The sequence below is a fragment of the Apteryx rowi genome, unplaced genomic scaffold (genome assembly GCF_003343035.1).
Source record: "Apteryx rowi isolate R43461 unplaced genomic scaffold, aptRow1 scaffold_31, whole genome shotgun sequence".
Taxonomy (NCBI): Eukaryota; Metazoa; Chordata; class Aves; order Apterygiformes; family Apterygidae; genus Apteryx; species Apteryx rowi.
The window spans coordinates 2,872,793-2,891,617 of NW_020449530.1; the positions used below are offsets into that span (position 1 = coordinate 2,872,793).

An 18,825-nucleotide genomic window follows, 5' to 3' on the forward strand; every position below is an offset into this window, starting at 1 on the left:
CAGATCATAAATCTTTTACTGCCCAGGATGCTTTTTGCTTCCTCAGTGTTTTATTAGCAATGTATTTTTCATTTTAAATTTAATACTGAAATACAATATTAAATGTTTGAATAGAAACACACTTTTTCTGATTATTATCCCAAAATAAAAAGATCATAGAAATGTATTTTACAATTTCAGGAGTCCATTTTAGTTGGGAGAGGAACAGAAACAAGAGGGGACCAATCTCCTCACCAGCGTGAGACCTCCCAAATTCCACTCTGCTAGCTGGCATCCCCTCATGGGGCTCCTGTCACAAATCAGAAACCACAACAGAGATTGAGGGGTGTAATACATTTGAGTTTGACCTTTACAGGAAGGAGAATTTTCTTCCATGTATGATTCCTCCCTGACAAGGCAAATACAAAACACCAAAAGATATACTACTATACTTCTCTGAATCTGTGGTTATTATTGYCTCTAGAAGATAATAATTACTTCTTTTTTCATACAGTTTCCTACACATTCTATCACACATTTACTACCCAGGCACTGATATGAAGAAACTTCCCTCAACATTGAGACTGTTTCTTTCCCACAATGTTTCACAGGTTTCAAGATCAGTAACTAGTTTGAAATCAGTATTTATGTACTTTTTGTCCCAACATACAAAGGAATTATACATCATTAATTTATACAGTTCCATAAATCGAGATCCCAATCTCACAACACCGGATTATTAACTGTTTTCCCTCCTACCCTCCTCTACCCACCTGCTGCTTGAGCTGTTGCACTAGGCGGTCTTTCTCTCGTTTCAGCGCAGCCACTTCATCTTGGGTCTTCTTCTTAGAGGATGAAAGTTCTAGCAGAGCAATATTGGCATCTTTTTCACTAATGGCAGCAAGAAGGGCTTCTTGTCTGAAAACCATATATAAATACATGATTGTCTCACAAAACTTAAAGGAGGCATCTACAAAGAGTTGAGTATACAACAAATGTTATAGCAGTGTGCAAATCCACTACGCAGAAATAAATACTATTTTCACAGTTATACGTCTGCCAGTTGCGCAGGAAGTCGATATTCTCTCATTCCTGGCTCCCCCAAACCCATTGTGCTGATTATCAGATTACTGCTTAAAGGATAAGAATAACATATAATAGAACTTCTTATTCTGCATTTACTTTTTCAATTTATAGTATCTACTATTGTTACTTTGTCTGAGCATTTTGTTTCTTTATAATGGTCTAAACATTTCCAGATTTTGAGCATATATACCAGACTAATCAGAAGACTCTCATATTAAATTTTATTAGGTTATACTGTCTATTCATCCAGCTATTTCAGAAGGAAGGTGGTCTGTGACAAGCTCATTGAACTCACTTAAACAATACAGTGTATCCCAGAAGCAAACGATGACACAGACACGTTCATGCTACACGTTGAAATAGTCTGTGGCAAAAAGGCACAGGAGTTACTGAGGAGCCAACAAACAGATGCCCTCAAGGATGCTCAAGCTACTCTTTGACTTTTCTTACGCATAACCAAAATAACGATGAGCTTGTCAGATGAATGTCCTGAGAAACTAAAACAAAGGTAGGCCTGCCCTCATTACAAATCATTTGTAGCTTTGTGGAAATGGTGCAAGAGATTTAGCTGATTTAGCTTCCTCATCGTCTTTCTATATCTCGACATTCCTAGTTAGGAATTTTTAATTGTGGATATAAAACAAAATACATACTTGCTGCAAAAAAGTACTCATTTAGCTCAACATGAAAGAAGACATGGCTGAGAAAAAATTTGAAAAAAAACAGAATAAATGGACAACGCTTTCATTTAAAATTGATGTATTTAAACATACTCATACTCATCCAACTTGCTGGACTTTTAAACTAAGGGCTTGAAAAGGTAGAGGATTGGTACTATTGGAGTACAAAAATTTTTAGTTGTTAGATGCTGAAAATTTTACAGTTTTTGTGACCTTGGTGAGCACTAAAAGATATATTTTATTATTGCAACATTTCTGAGAATGGGGAGTGAAATTATTCCATATGGCACTTCAGTGCTTAGGTCAAGGGTATAGGGAGATGAACACTTAAATATGTAGGATGCCGTCAGATAGCTTGCTTTGGCCATTGCTGAGCTGGATGAAGAATTTACTGTCCTGCATACTTGCTATTGCCCTCCTCCAGTCTTTAAGAATAACTGTCTATATATTTGCTTCTTGACTTCATACTCCTAAAAGATCTGAACAATGTTTTTTTTCTCTCAAAAAACCTTTAATAGATCTTTTTAGTAGAAATGGACTGGAAAGCAACTACATGTGCAGTTATGCTGACAGATCTGAGAAGACAGTAGCCTCTGAGAAGCAGCTCAGGGCTACAACCTTTTAACCCAGCTCAGCAGTAGCCAGAACAGCACTTCTGACCAGAGACTAAAAAGAGGTATGTGGAAAGCATGCTAGCTCCACAGTCCTGGATCAGAAGCCAAAAGGTTCTGAAGTAGTTTCTCTTTGAAAGACAGTTGTACTGATGAAATATCATAAGTAAAGAGCCCTCATTGTTTTTACAAGTGAAAAATATACACTGCTTTCACTTGAAAGGTGTGACGTTTTGGTAAGACAGYGGATGAAAACTGATTTGCTGTTGAGAAAGTCCATGACTAATTTCAGATGAATGATAGATGGGGATGGAAGAAAAACTTTTTCTTATGCCTTACGGATTTAGGCAAGAAGAGGGGATGATGTATGACCTGGCTTCCTTCTGATTCTAGTCTGTGACTGAGCTCCTAGAAACGTTTATGCCAGTTAAGGCTGGAGACTGCTATCACAGTGTAGGTAGAAGGAAGCAGCACATAAAAGAACACGGCTAAGATACAATCTCTGTTTTTCTCCTCAGTTCCTCCAGTGACTACTAGAGTTTTGCTGGAGCTACCCATATACAAAAGTTTGCTATCATAACAATCTCAACTGAAGCCACATATCAAAAAATGTGAAAGAACCATGTTCTTTGTTCAAGAACAAAAAGTGTGTCTTTCAACAGACAAAATTTCACACAGTCTGGCAGCAGAATGGACTTACACAAAGGACTTGCTGTAGGTGGAAAACATCTCTGGATTTATACAAGTGTTTCTTGCACATGCTATCAGAGTAAACTTATTCTAAGTAGACTACTAGCATACCAGAAATTTGACAGACCCAGTTTAGAGAGTACCTGGATCTTGCCTGGCTCTTATCTAGCAAAACTAGTACCTTAAATTTTTCCTTATCTTTCAAGACACGACAAGTTAAGTGTTTTGTGGACACTTGCAGATAAACTGAAGGATACTCTAAATACATTTATTTTAAGAAAAAAATAGACAATCTGACAATTAAACAGAACTGAAAAAAAGGAGAAGAAAGGAAGAGCTGAACATCAGATTCACAATTGTAATGTCAAGATTGTAGGTGTGGGAACAACTGATAATGGCTGTATTATTATTGCAACTTTATTTTTGTTGCTTTTGCTTTATGGAAAAGTATCCAGCTTTGGATGTCTGCCTGAAACATGAAAAAAAACCACAAGAGAATGAAGTGACAGAACATGATACATGTTCTCTGCTTTTTCTAGCTATCAGTATCCTGGGAAAGACAGACTGGATTGGAGTTCTGGTCATTTTCAGTTTCTGTCGAGTAATCTATTTTGATTCTAAAGAAACACTTATTCTTTTAATAGTAAATCCACAATCCTTGCTGATGATTCAGGACCAGAGCCAAGAATCTCTCTGTAACATTATCTATGTAGCCATTATTCTGGTATGGAAATTTGAGGTGCCTCAAATAGTGTGTAGAGCATACCTTCTGCAACCAAATCCTTTGTTGCCCACCTCTGCTTCTTAAGTGAAAACTCCAGGACCAGGACAATGAGATATGGCTAGCAATCCATTACTAATTTATGACTACGTAATCTTCACCACAGTGCCTTAGAAAACCCACATCCTTCTGTCCAATACTTAGTGCTGTACTATGTGTGAGACAGGGGTGCTGGTCAAGTAATGGGGCGAAAGGAGTTGTGGTCTTCTGCTTTTCTGCCTGCCTGAAACAAGATGACAGTTTGAACCAAAAGAAGAAAAGTATCCTGTGATGTGATAGGCATAGTCTATATGCTCTTTTGAATTCTACAAGCTAAACGGACAATGTTTAATACAGAAGTGTAGGTGTCACTATCACCTCTGCTGAAAGAAGACACGTCTGTAATGGTGCACTGCTGTGCTCAACAGAACTTGGAAGGAAAGTTCTACAAGACAGCAAAGAGCAAGTATTACCAAGTAAAAGACAGGGTATATGTGTTTCAAGAGCACTACAAAACCAACTTGTGTCCCTCCTTGACAGGAGTTATTCCCATACTGACTGGAAGAACATGCTGTAAGACTGGTGAAATTGACAGATGGAGAAAACGAGCTGCTGTGAGAACGGTGCTGGTAGCATCAGAGCAAATCTGTCAGGAGTACTGGAGTCAGTGGTACAGCCTTAGCTTCTTCACCAAAGCATGTCTCTCTAGCTAACAACACCAGAGGTCTTCAAGCATCCTAAGAGGTAGGAAAAGCATGTACTTGTTGCACAAACCAATTTGGTTGACCTTTTAAATTGTTGTCTAACACCAGAGTCACCACAGCTCATATAAACATAGCACATATAAGTTAGTTTGGGTATTTCAGATAGTGCTAGCAGTGTTGCTGTGGAGGGAAACTGCCTATTTATCTCTCCATTTGGGCAGGTTTTCTAGCCTGTGCTGAGCTGTACAGCAGCTCACAACAGGTGACAAGACTTTAAAACAGCCCAGACATTACCAAGAGTAACCTGAAATGACAACAGTGCAGAAAATCCAGTGAAAAGAGGATTAGGATTAATTCTAACTTGGACAAAAAGAAGCGCACTAGAGAGAAGAGGATATTTTTTCCACAGGTATGCTGAAGCCTTTCACTAAATGTGGATCATGATCACCACTGACTGGAGTGGTACCAAGACTAGCAGGTTCAATTCTTAAGAGATAGTGGTGTATATATTCTTAAGATCAGTGCCACTATATTTGTTCTGTCTGCAGTTAAAAGAAAAAAAAAAGGCAAAACAAACTGAAGAACTATGGTTTTGCCTTTTTTTTTTTTAATAGATCACTACAGAATAGTTATATAGCAGTACACCAGCCCTTTGGGATGCTTTATTATTCACCCACTGTCTTCATTTTGGATCCAGGTCAACTGGGACTGAGAGTTCTAATAGCTGATGCCAAAGACACAGCAATAATGAATGACTCCAAACCTAAGATATGGGTCTACAGGACTGAAATATCTCTTGGAAGGCAGTGATGTCAGAGCTGAGAAGTCACTGAACACTGCCATGCCTGAATTCTGCTGATGCCAAATATCCTGAGCTTTTGAAGGATTCCTGATGAGGTGGTTCTGTAGCCTTTACAGGCCATCCCAATACCCTTGTGAACACACAAAAAAGGATTTTGCGCGAAGGCACATCTCCTTCAGACTGTCAATGTAAATGGCTAGCTTTGGGAAGACAACTGGCCGAGACGGAAACAGTTTAAATTGTAGCTTGGTTTTCACTACAGGCTTTGCATTAAGGAAAAGCTTTAAGAAGCTCAACCACAGAGACACTTTTTATTTTGAATTAAAAGTTAGTATTAACTAAATACTATTATGCAATTAAGTATTTCTAATACTAGAAACTGTAGAAATAGAAGACAAATTCAGCAAAGCAATATTTTCTAATTCTCTCTGTAGCAGAGAAGATAGAGCTTAAAGTCATGGGAGCTGTACTGCATAATCCTTCAGATACTGAACAATATTATTGTTAGAGAATAGTTCAGCAGCTGCAGTGACGTTAATAAAAATTGCAGGTGCTAGCATCCCAGAAACTTGTTTACAGAGGCCCTTGAAAAAGACACATCCAGCATAGATGATATTTCTTTTATGGGTTTTTGTGAGAATAAATAAGTGATTTGGTAGTTTGAGTGACCAAGTATTTGAATGAGCCTGGAAAAGAAGGAACTACAGCTCACACAGGTTCAGTTACCAAATACCATTAGCACCAAAGCCCCCCAGGGTGCTAGATGTGAATGCACTGAGTGCAGTGTAGTCAAAACCGTAACACTACTCCTCAGAGCATTGCAGACACCATTCTTCTTTCATTCCTCTTTTTCCTCTTTGGTGAACCACAGCATATTTTTGCAAATGGGGACATGAGACTTTCTAACTACACAGGAGCCCTCAGCACTGCAGGACTAATATGCTGTTTTCCCGGCTAATGAGCTGTAGCACAGTAAGTCCAATAAGAAGTAATAAAAAAGGTCCATCCACAACATTTTTAATGCTTTAACTACCAGAGCAGCCAAGCTTGTCCCCTGACATACAAATATTAATAAAGTAAAGATGTCTTTAAATGGTTCTCTACAGCATTCAGACTATATAAATTCTTTCACAGCTCCCTCTTAGTAAAGAAAAGGAATCCTTTTAGTAAAAACAAATAGAAAGTGAATTTTAAAAAGAAGTTTTATACTTCGCAGCCCAGTTCTCAGGATTACAACACTGGAAAATTTATCAACTGTATAATTAGAAAGATTAATAACAGACTGCAATCAGTGCTGAATTAATGATGCTTCAAATCATAAATGCTATACATATTCATTAAAATAATATGCTTATGTATGTCAGGGAGAACACAAATTCCATACAGAAATGTTATATATACATTGTTCTAGATTATTTTATTTCAAATTTCTTCCAAAGTGGAATATCTCTGAAAATGTGGATGAGATAATATAAAAGCAATACTGACATCATCATCAGCTTTGATTTTAATGTTACTGAAGAACTGGGATAGTTCCAGCAGGTCTAGTTTCATTATCCAGATGCAATCCATTTTCTTGCTAGGTGGCACTAAACGACACCATTTAAGGACATGACCCAAATTTGGAGAGCTGAAGTAGGCACTGCTCCTAGCAACCCAGCTGATTCCTTCAATAGAGACTTGCTCTTCTGTGAGGGATGACTGACCTGCCAAGAGTTTTCAATGGAGCGTATTAAGACAAACTCTAATTTCAGTTGGTATGCCTTAATACACAAGGCTTAAAACCAGAAAGCTTCTTCTGTTTCACAAGCAGTTTAGTCACTCCAGCTCTAAGGGCATCAGTCTCCATAGAAGGGCAGAGCTGATAGCTGGGCAGTACTTGCTTCAGCTGTCTCATTTTAGTCCACTGCATTTTACCCAAAGCCTACAGAAAATCCTGATCAGGTTTTTGGTTCTTTTCTATCAAAGTCATTTGTAAGACTTACAATGGCAAATCCTTGTTACAATAAGACGTGTTATTTATTGTTGCTAAAGGACAATCTGATAAAAGACATTAATTCTTTTCATGTGCGGTGGAATCCAGTTCTTGCAATATCTAACACATTTTATTTCTTATCCATTCCTCTGACCATGAAAATTATCTTGATCAAAAGTAATATTTGCATATAAATTAAAAAAACTCCAATGAGTGTGACAACTGACAAGTGACAACAATATACAGAACTATTGGACAAAGAGATTCTGATAGCATTTGCAGTATTATGATAGCTAGATAGACATTTAGGTGACAGCTTAGAACATAAGAGTGCTAAGACACAGCATTCATTAATTTTGTATGTTTAGTACCATGACATGGCTCTCTTGAGTCACACTTGCTAAACTCTTAAAGTAATTAGCAATATAACACACCAAACAGTTGATCCAATAGGAGGGTTATCCTGCACTAACATCATCCTTTGAATAATAATACTTCTAATAATAAACTGTGCTAGCATATTTACAAAAGGAGTTCCAAACACAACATTTTTTCCGATTTTTTGCTGGCTACGGAGCATTTTCAGAAAGTTAATAAGAGATGCCAACTGCTTGGAATCACATAAGAAGTAAATTTCGAATTCCAGCACTCTGCATTCCCAGCCACTAAGAGCAATCAGCCTGTACCTCTGTTTACTGAAACTATAGTATCTCATGAGGAAAGAGACTGTCCACGCAGAGTTCTAGATATTAGTATCAGGTTCTTAAAGTTTGAAAAACACAGGCAGTCAGACCACAGAACACGGGTTTAATATGCTAATAAACCAGTACCTTACTGGATACACAAGTTGCCAAATTCTGCACCAGCTACAATTTCTGCAGTATTCAAGATGCAGGCATAAGAAAAGCACAAAGTATCACCATAATCCCAAAGCGAGCAAAACTCTTATTCAAAAGAAACAGTAGCAACCTCTTGCAAGGAGCTGGGAAAAAAAATGTAACTGTGCAATATGTACTACCTGCTCTTTTAATTACAGCTAGGAATAATCAAACCTCAGACTGCAAATTAATTTCCCAAAAGCAGACTTAGACCCTCAGTCAAAAGGGATAATACTACTCCTCCCATTCCTTTACTTGTTTCCTGAATCAACAAGATACCTTTGTCTTGTTTGGATGGAATTTCAGCAATCTTTCTCACCTATGAGCTAAACTCTCACAGCTGCCATAAAAGGAATTGCATATTCAACCAAATTAAGTGAGACAAATACAAAGAGTTGTTTGACCTGAGAAAATTGAAGCCTCCTTAATTTACACCTTTGCACTATCATTTTCAATGTCCTTACACACATAAGTGAACACAACTCAAAAACAATGGATAAAAATATAAATTCTTTGTGAAAAAGTAGTATGGTCACAAAAGAGAACCCCTTTGATGATGCAAATGAAGCATGAATGGTGCTATAATAATGAATGTTAATTTAGACACAGGAAACAAAACCACTTGTGCTGTCCTTGTTTAAAAAAAGATACTAATGGTATATTTGGACTTTCCTACATACATTTTCCTCTAACATCCTAAATGGCTAGAATCACAGAAGCATCATTCCTTACTAGGATGGATAAACAGCAGATGCTTTTCAAAGTGCTTTCCCTCAACATGTTCAATACAGTCATAGATAATCTTATAAGCATTTTATACTACCTTTTTCAGCCCTTCTTTTCCTTAAAGCTTTTCACCTTAATCTTACCACTTTGGTAGCTGAAGCCCAGATTTATGATTCCTAGTCCTGTTCACATCTCGGTTTTGAGTACTCAGAATTTCAATACAGCTGCAGACTGTCAACAGCTCCAGAAAATAATCTAAAGCTTTCACAGAAGGACTTTCCAATCCACTAAAAATTTCCCAAAGTATTTTTATTGATGGTATTCCTCCTATGAAAAAGAAATTACTGCATATCACAGCTGGTAAACTGACACTTTATGAGCCTTACCTAATTGCCCCYGAAGAGTGGGAGTTCTCAAAGATGGCCCATTTTGGAAGGAAGCTACAATCCTGGCACCTGATGCTCTTGGTGATTTGTTCCTAAAAAGGGTAGTAACTTTTTAAAGGCAACTTTCCTTGTTTTACTAGCCTTGAGTGCAGAAGCTGGATGAGAGACAGAAGTACTCACACGATTCCTGCATTCCCAGAGCTGGCTTTTCTGAGAAGGAATTCCTGAAACTTTCGCTGTCTTTCTTCATCTGCAGTCTAACAGCAGTGCAAATAGAGCACAAACTTAAGGCATAATCCAGGCAATACAGGCCACCAGAATATGTCCACCAGATTTTGAAAAATGACCTTACAAGAAAAGCAGCTCTTGTTTCTTTTCCTGTGACACAGTCAAGCACAGGTTGAGCTTTAGCTTAGCATGTGGTTTCACAATCAGCCCAAACTGACCTGAGACGGGGCTCTTGCTGAAAGAGATGGCTCTGCCCTCCCATGTTCAGGTTCCTTCCCTCCTCCCTGGTGTTAGTGCTAGGGATTGTGTATCCCTGCAGCTTGTTCATCCAGTTAAAACCTAGCCCTGAAAAAACAGGAGAAACCCAAATCTGACCAGAAATTCCTTATCCCTAGGATAACTGCGGTTCTTCAGGACATTGCTACAGCATGAAACCCTTAGTTGCCAAAGCCAGGGCTGCCAAAACATAGAAACAGAAAGTGAATCACAGAATTCACACTGATTATAACATATCAAAGAACCACAGTTCACAAGAGTGAAAGCAATTGTTCTTTAATTGTGCCAGTGTGAATCAGGCTCCAGGTGAAAGCTGGTAGAAAGACATTTCAGCTGTATCAGGCAAATAATGATTGCAATACTGCAGCCTTAGTGTGGTTCCTSATCATATAAAAAGCCTACATCATGACTCATAACACAGTTGTTTTTAGAAAACTGTTCAATCTTTAGACTTGAATCAAAGATGTAAACTGACGGAAAATCCACCTCTTTGCCAAATATCTATAGTGACTGTTATTCCTAGTTAGTATAACTTACCTCTCTTCTTTTTGCCTGTATCTTGTTCCCATAACAATATACTCATTCTGGTAGGTCATCATACCTTCCTTCCATTATAYTTTATCGTTCTCGTTATTGAAAGCTAAGGCAAAATGACTCACTCATTTTGGGACCATATGCATACTATCACTAATCTTAGTCCTCTCCTCAGTGCATTGTGGTTCCACTTCTTTTCCTGATCTTTTTATTTTTGTGGCTACAGCATGTTTTACTATTTGTTTCAATTTCCTTTGGAAGGTCTAATTCAGCATGACTTTTGATAAATCTCACTTTATTCCTGTAAATTGTAGCCTCTCAGAAACAGCTCTCTTTCCTGACCGTTTTTTAAGATGATGTACAAGCTGCTACTTTCTCATAATTTCCTTTTGGATGCAGTTATACASACAGTCTTTTTAAGACAGACTTTTTATGTCTTCCTTCCACTTTTCCCCCTTTGTTTGGATGAAAATACATCATTGTTTTGCACTTTTTATTTAAATAAATTCCCCACTTCCTCTGTGTCTGAATCCCTGAGTCCTCCTGCTCAGTTTACTTGCTAATCAATATGCTTAATTTTTCAAAGTTTAGCTTTCTGAAATTGAAAACTTTATTTACTTTTGGCATTTTTTTTTAGTAAAATTTACGTCCACTTTTGTGATCACTGCAGTCAAAGTTGTTTTTTTTGTTGTGATGATTTCTTTAGCATTATTGATATTTATTAGAAAACTGAAGTCTAAAACAGCACTTCTTGGTGATTCAATAAATATTAAGAAGTCCAAGAGTTTCTCTGAKTTGTATTTAATAAATTAATGTCTCCCATAAAAGAAACTTTTCCAATTGTTATTTACTTCTACCACAACTCCTTCCCTGAAGTCCATAACAGACTACCAAGCACTCATTTTGTAAAACTGCTTTTTGGTCCTTAAGTTATTTTGACCCAAACTAATGCTACTTCATTAACGCTATTGCTTTTTTTATTTCTGCAAAATCTCCTGTATCATTAATGTACATCACCTGCACTTTCATTTGTAGCTTTTCTGAACAACTTGTATTCCACATTCTAGTTGCAAATATTATTCTATTAGCCATTATTTGCTGTTATCTCTATTACATCTGATTTCATGTTATATACCTGCAGGGTAAAGCTACTTTGTTTTGTTGTTCTTACACTAGTATACAAACAACTCAATTTTCCTCTGATTTTCTACCAATTTGCTTGCTAGAATTACAGATTCCTTTTGTTACTATTGCCTATTTGACTGCTTCTCATCAGTGTTGTCACAGTTTCTCTCTCGATTGCCCACTCTACTGCTCCTTTATTTCTCTGTACTCCTTTATTCCTCCATAGCCTCATTAGTTCAATTTCCAGATACTAAGACCAATCAGAAGTCTCTCTCCTGACTTCCTCTCCCCCATTCTCTGAGAGTCCTTTCGTTAAGATTGTGTACGCCTTTCTTCCAGAACCACTTTATTTGATTTCTGAAAAGGTATATTTTCTATAAGGTCAGCATATGGGACTGTTTACATTAACTCTGCAAAAGATGTCTTAGCGTTTGGTGGTAGTGACAACAGGACCACACCTGCGGACATCTGTTCCATCCCAATCCTCGCACTTACTACCTGTTTTTCAGTCTTTTCTGGTTGCTGCTGCCGCCCAGGAGATGGATTGATGAGGGAGCACTAGAAATGCCAAGTTTCTGGATATGGCTAGAAATTGCAGCAGCAGAAGAAAAAATATGATGTAAGCAGGCATCACTTTGCCTCCGGCTCCTGGTAGCTGTTTAAGCGGTGCCAAAAAAGTTTTCCTAAGCAGACAGAAGAGGTCACAACAGGTGAGGATAGGAATGGAGCAGGTGTCAGTGGCTGTGGATAAAATGTGGGTATATTTACTTCCATAATTGCAGTGGAAGAGGCCCAAGAAGTCTAATTTCCTTTCCGTTTTCAGACCCAGGGGTAGTAACATGCAGTCTCTTAGTGCAGGAAATTTGTTTGAATTGGCACTGCAGTATGTTCTGATGGGCTCTGAAGATACACAGCCTTCCAGATGCCTAGTTATAAGCAATTTGCTTTCTGTACTAAATAGGAGGCACCTACTGTCTTCTCTTCTCTTTTAATATCTCCCCAGTCCCTGTTCTTCACAGGAAGAACTAGAAGAAAGTGGAGCTGCATGCTGTAAAGACAGCTCAGGAGACAGAGCATGCACGCTTTGTTCCAGAATGAGCACAGTGAGCCTGATCTAACCCATGAAAACAGACTCCTGACAACCCTTTTTTATCAGATCCCTCCTAATCATAATGACACATTCTGTTCTACAAAACTTTTGTTCAGGTACAAGTTTTTAAGTGTTTTATAAATAAATTTTAAGGAAGCTCGTCAATCTTGCAAAGTAGGCTGTTATTGTCCTTGTTTTATAATGAGAAACAAATACATGAAACTTAAGCAATGTGTGGAAAGTGAGAGAACAACTCATTCTTATGTGAGGAAGTCTCAAAAAACCTCCCCACATTTTTAGCACATTCTCCAGCTACCAACAACATTTCTATTAGACAAAATAGAAGCTGTGCTTATCCTCTAGTTTAAAGTTACATGCAACTTCCATAAAAATTGCCTTATTGAGGAAACATTATCACATGTAAATTTACAGATATAAATCTAGTATATCACAAAAAGTAAAAGACTCAAATTCCAAGCCTGTGAAAGCCTGTGAAATAGAAAGGAGTATTATTACCTTGAAACAAACTTAACCCAGCTTGCTATCATGCTGAGAGACTGGCTCTCATGAAATCTTGTCTACACTACAGATACAAGAAGGGATGAGAACTTCCACTGAAGGAAGTTCTTGCCTATTTTGATATAGTTGCCCTTTAGTTGGTTGTACTTTTGCTAAGAAGTATAATTTGGCATCTGCCAAGGTACTGGGTCTTGTGGCTAGGCTAATTTCTTGCAATGACTAAATTTCAAATTTTTTAATTCTATCTGCTGTATGGAAAAATGGTGCCTATTTTCCCAGGTTGATTTCAGGCTGAGAAGGTGAAGGCAGAAACTTGAGAATGCTGCAAGGAAGAGGGCTGCTTTACAGGTAACAGTGTCTTCATTCTAACAGTATTATTCATAAACTATTAGGGGAAAAATGGCTCTGCTGTCAGTTCCCAATGTCTAAACAATTAAAAATGATTAGRTTAAAACAGACAAAGCACATATAATAGATTTACACGCAATTGTATGGACATTCATAGGTGACAAGGGCAGAAAATAACTGAGAGGCAGAAAGAACATGAGTGAATCAGACAACAACTTTTAATCCTGAGATTATCCTGAAGAAATGGGTACTTTGCACAATATTGGGAAAAATTCGGAGCCATTTTCTGAGGTGTTAGAGACAACTGAAAGTATCTGAAAGTATACATATGCTTCATGCAGAATAAATCCATAAAAAAGCTGAGAAGGAAAGACCATCAACACAGAAAGGTGTTAGATTTTTAAAACTAAGAACTGCTAACTCCAAAACACATAAACAAACATAGTAAGACTGAAATGGAAACATGGTTTAGTATTTAAAACAGAAATAGAGCTGAAAGCCAGGATCTATTCTTCATGCCTATTACTTCTGGCTTGACCAAGAGCACATCATTCAATCACCTCTGTAAATGCAAATACTACTGTCTACCGAAGAATTGTAACAGTACACTTGGTAACGTCTGTAAAACACTGACATCCTGAGTTGAAAACAGTCAGGATTCAGGTTCTATTATTAACTTAAAGGAAAGAGTGGATTACCAAAATCTTGCATGCTTAAAGCTCCCTGATCTTTGCTGAGAGTAGTATGATTGCACAGAGATTTTCACTTTTTCACACAAGAAATTCAAGGAGCTACCCAAGGCCACAAAGCTACAAAGAAGTAACGAAACACCTGAGAAGCATGAGGATTCCTCTGTCACCAAATCCCTAACAGACACATAGCAAAGACCTCTTGGGAAAGACAAGTGAAACTGCCAGCTCTGAACAAACTTGCTTTATGGATTTATGGCAGACTCCTAGCCAAAGGCCCATCTGGGTTGGAAGGGGGGGCTGGGAAGACCATGTGCTGGCTACATTTTTGCCATTCCTGCTGCGGTATGGCATGAATAAATCACAGGGCTGAGGTCAGAGCAGCCAGCCCATAAAGTGATTCATGGACCCAGCAGCACATTCCCCTAGGACTATGTACTTTATTACAGTAAACCTCAGAACAAGATACAATTTCCTGCCTCAAGGAGCAGCCTTTAAATCAGGACACCTGGACAGCCCTGGAACCACTTAAAGAAACAATAGGTCTCAGCCCCACCACTGTCTCTTGTTGCTGGCCTGCACTTGCTGGAGGCCTGCTGCATTTAACACTAAATACTACCTTTAGAAATGACCTCCTTCTGCAACAGATTACTGTGGTGACAAGACTGGGGAATAAATTTACTGATATAATCCTATTCTTCAGCCATAGCTCCCCACCCAAGAAATAAATACTCTCCATATGTTACTTTTCTCTCCTTTTTAGTTTTTAGTTCTCGTCTGCATTATAAGAATTTGACCTAAATGTTAAGACATCAAAGGAATCAAAAGACATCTCGTTGGTTTCTCTATTAGTGAACAGAGCCTTCACCTAAAGTATTCTGCAAGCTGAAGAACCTCCTGTGTAATCTGGCTTGTAATTTGGATGTTCTCAGTGTGATCAAGTGCATTGATCTGACTTTTGGTTTTGGCACCTTGAAAGAAATACAAGTGGTGACAAAGATTACAGTATTGCAAGACTCCTGAAAACTCATTTTCAGCTAACAGTAATGTTGCTCTTAAGCCACTGATTAAGTTTTCAGGAAAAAGAATAACAGGAAACCCAATTTAAGCCAAGAAACAAAGCAATAAGTATTTTCTGTTGTAAATATTCTGGGGGAGCCCAATCTCTAAGCCCTTCTATTGCACAGACCTTCCGGGCTGTAGTAGAGCAACTGATCATGACCTGCCTCGTATTTTAGCAGTCCCTCAGATGGCATGCACTGATTGTATTTTTGCCATTCTCTGTGGAAATAAGAGGAAACATTCCAAACGGAGGCTTCCTGTGCTCACACAAAGTAATAAAGCTGGACAGAAGAAAAACTTGCTTTGCTTCCTTCAAAACCGTAATAGTTCATAAATATCACTGAGAATTTCATTCAGGTACATTTGTTGAGTACATATCATTTAATAATGAGCAGGATGAGCAAGAAAAGGGAAGGAAGCTTCCCTTCAAGCATTTCATGGCAAAAGGCATGACCTTCCTATGGCCATGCTCATACTAAATCTTTCCGTACAATCACTCTGCAAATGGTGGAAGAGATCCTGATTATTTTCCCTCTTTAAAGTTCTTTCAAATCTTAAAATTATAGATGTAACAAGGTGACGTGCTGCTGAGGAGCTGCTTTACAAAAATATAGCTAGGAATAAGAAACTCTCATGTACTGGGACACACCTGGCAGACTTGAAGACTTTCAGGGAACAAGAACACAAGAGAAAGAGAGAGAGGAGAGGAATTTGGGGGAGAATTTAGGGAAGAATTCATCAAACACTGTAACTAAAGAATGTTATTGAACTGGTAAAAGTAAAAAAAAAAAAAGAAAAAAGAACCTAGAAAAAGAAAGAGGAAAAGAGATGGAAGGATGGATAAAACAGATGTAAGTAATGGGGAACCCGTCAGATATGTCTGAGATGGAACTCTCCTGAAGCCACTTGTTCGGTGATTAGTTTTTTTCTACAAGCAAAAACAGCTATGTGGAAAACTACTTCCACCACTGGCTTATTTTATTTTGTTTCATTCTACTAAAAGGGTCTCTTTCACTTTTATGGTGTTTTTTTGGAGCTCACAGCAAGCAGAATCAAGGCTTACTGCTAGATTTTATCCTGTCTGATCTCCTGTACAACACAAATACCTACATTGCATACAGTTACTTCCACTGAACTGAGTAACTTGTTCTAGAGTGTAAGAATATCTCAGAAAGGCATCTACTTGCAACCGAAAGGTATGAATTAGCTGCTACCCCGTTAGTTCATGCCAGTGGTTAGCCATTTTCACTGTCAGAAAGTCATGTCTATTTCTATCGCTAATTTTTCTGGCCTCAGTTTCCAGATAATAACCTTTGTTTTGATTTTCTCTGCTGGAGTAAAGTGTTTTAATATCACTATTATTTCCTTTTATAGATATTAGAACTACATAGAACATTGTAATAACAACAGCAGCTATACTGTAAAATAGAAGTACTCATTCGATTCCGAGTCATGAATTCTCTTTTTATTTAGTCAAAGTCCTTCCAGCCCCAACATCACACGACACATTCTTCCATAACATCCCTAAATCTTTTCAAAGTCATTCCTTTCAAAACAGTCTACAATTCCATATTGCTGTAACTTATATTTCTAGCGTTCACGCACTTTGTGTAAATGAGATCACATTAAGAGGCAATTTAAATTGCTCTATGTGACTGTTCTCACCATTAGGCAACACTATGCTGTTTTCTTTATCATCTGCCTGTTCTGTTGACAGTCATTTTATACTTACTTCCAGATAATTGATAAAATGATTATTAGCATAAAGTCTAGTACCAAAATTTATGAATTTCAAACAAATATTTCTGTTCAATTTTAACTGTAACTGGTAAATGCTGACAACTAATGCTCACTTAAAGCATATTGTCTGTACAATATTAGTATAACAACACGGTCAATTGGTCCTTTACAGAAGTCTAATTATATTTCAGCCAAAAGTTATTTTTATCATTCAAACAAGTTATTTTTACTGAACTTGTGAGCTAATAAAGGAATGTTATCACTTTTGTTTGACAAGACATAACTTATACAAACCAAGTTGACTGTTATTAATTAAAACTTCTATTCTTTAATTCTTTTCATAATCAAAATCATTTATCAGCCTATCCATTATTTTTCTCAGATTGTAACAGCTAATCAACCCATAGCTACTTAAGTCATCCTGCTTGCTGTTCTGCAATACTTCTACAACCTTAGCATTTCCAAAACTTCTAGAATTTCACCAGAATTCCAATATTTATTAAACTTTCAAGAAGCCAAAATTCTCTTCAGCCAATTCCTTTAGGGTTCTTAGATACAAGAAATCTTGGCCTGCCATCCCTAAAATATGTATAACATCTTCAACAGTTTTTTATACTGTAAAACAAAGAGCTATGGAATGCTGCAGTGCCTTTCTAAGAAAAGAAGCAAGAACATTTCTGTTCAATTCATGTATGATCCACACTAATAATAAAGGATGTCATAAAATACTAAAATGCTAATTTATGCATATTGCAAATACCTCAAAAGGCTTAATGAACCGAAGGAAAAAAAGGAATAAGTGACCTTGCTAGACTTTGTTTTTCCAATAATTTTTATTACGCTGGCTATTTTACTACTAACAGAAAACAGCAAAGTTTTGTAATTAAACAGGTTTGTAGTAATTAGAATGTTGGCATTAGAAAAATGACAGTCATATTGTCACCACAGCGAATATGAATGGTGTTCTCACTGAAACCAAAGACAAAATTCCCATTGACTTCATATAGTAACAGCTGTATTAAGGGAAAGAATTCCCTCTGCCTTCCAAATGGCTTTAAATTTTCATGAGGTATTACTGAAAAATAGATCAGCATTCCATTTATTTAAAAATACACATAAATCATACTTTAAAAAAACATTGTAAGATTGCAAAATGAAATTTGCAAGGGTTAAGAAATGTAATCCTGACACTGTCTACTTGTGGGTAGGCTTTATAGTACCTTTTTTATTAGGTGAAAATATACAGGTTTGACAAAGGACCTATATGTCATTTCATCTTGAAAACCTTATTTTCCCATAATAGTAATATATTCAATGATTATGGCCAAAGAGCACCTAAAGTTGTTTAAAAAAATCATCGTCAGATGAAGCAAAAATTAGCATTGGCAGATCCCTAATAATTTTCTAGCTAATCATCTGCAATGAAGTTTTAAACCATGACATATAGAATGGCTTCAAGGGTAAAGTGAAAACGTGAATTTAGATTTTTAGGTTTTATTTAGAACGCGTAATGCCCAATCCTGTTTTCAAACACTCGCATGGGTAATATTTGGAAACTGACATGATTTCAATGCATACAAAAGCCGAAAAAGCAAAAGAAAATATAATCTATACCTTTTTTTTTCTTGCTCACGTGCCTTGTTTTTTTACTTACTGGTCTGAGAGGGGCAAAGGGAAGATAATGGTAACTAGATAGAATAATTTGGAGAAATGAGAAATACCTCCTCTGCTTGCTGCATGTTATGGCTGCATGTAACAATTTTCTATTTCAATATTACAATATCAGGTCTGTTTCAGTCAAGATGTTCACCCTCGGTGCTTAGACCTGAGCACTCGGCTGTGGAACAATAGCGACGGTGCCAGAGGCGCCCGGGAAAGTGTGGTAACTCTCTAACTTCACTAGCTTTTTCCAGGTGCTATTTTTTAGGTTACAGCAA

The 18,825-nt window shown here is 37.3% G+C and overlaps 1 protein-coding gene across 3 annotated transcripts in view; it reads right to left on the reverse strand.

Moving 5' to 3' along the window:
* The window catches only part of ERC1 (ELKS/RAB6-interacting/CAST family member 1), a 315,358-nt gene that overhangs the window by 54,739 nt on the left and 241,794 nt on the right, over positions 1–18,825 (reverse strand). For all 3 annotated transcript variants that reach the window (XM_026070417.1, XM_026070415.1, XM_026070416.1), the window contains one exon: positions 753–897. In XM_026070417.1, coding sequence (XP_025926202.1) covers positions 753–897 — 145 coding nt within the window. The remainder of the gene's footprint in view (positions 1–752; positions 898–18,825) is intronic.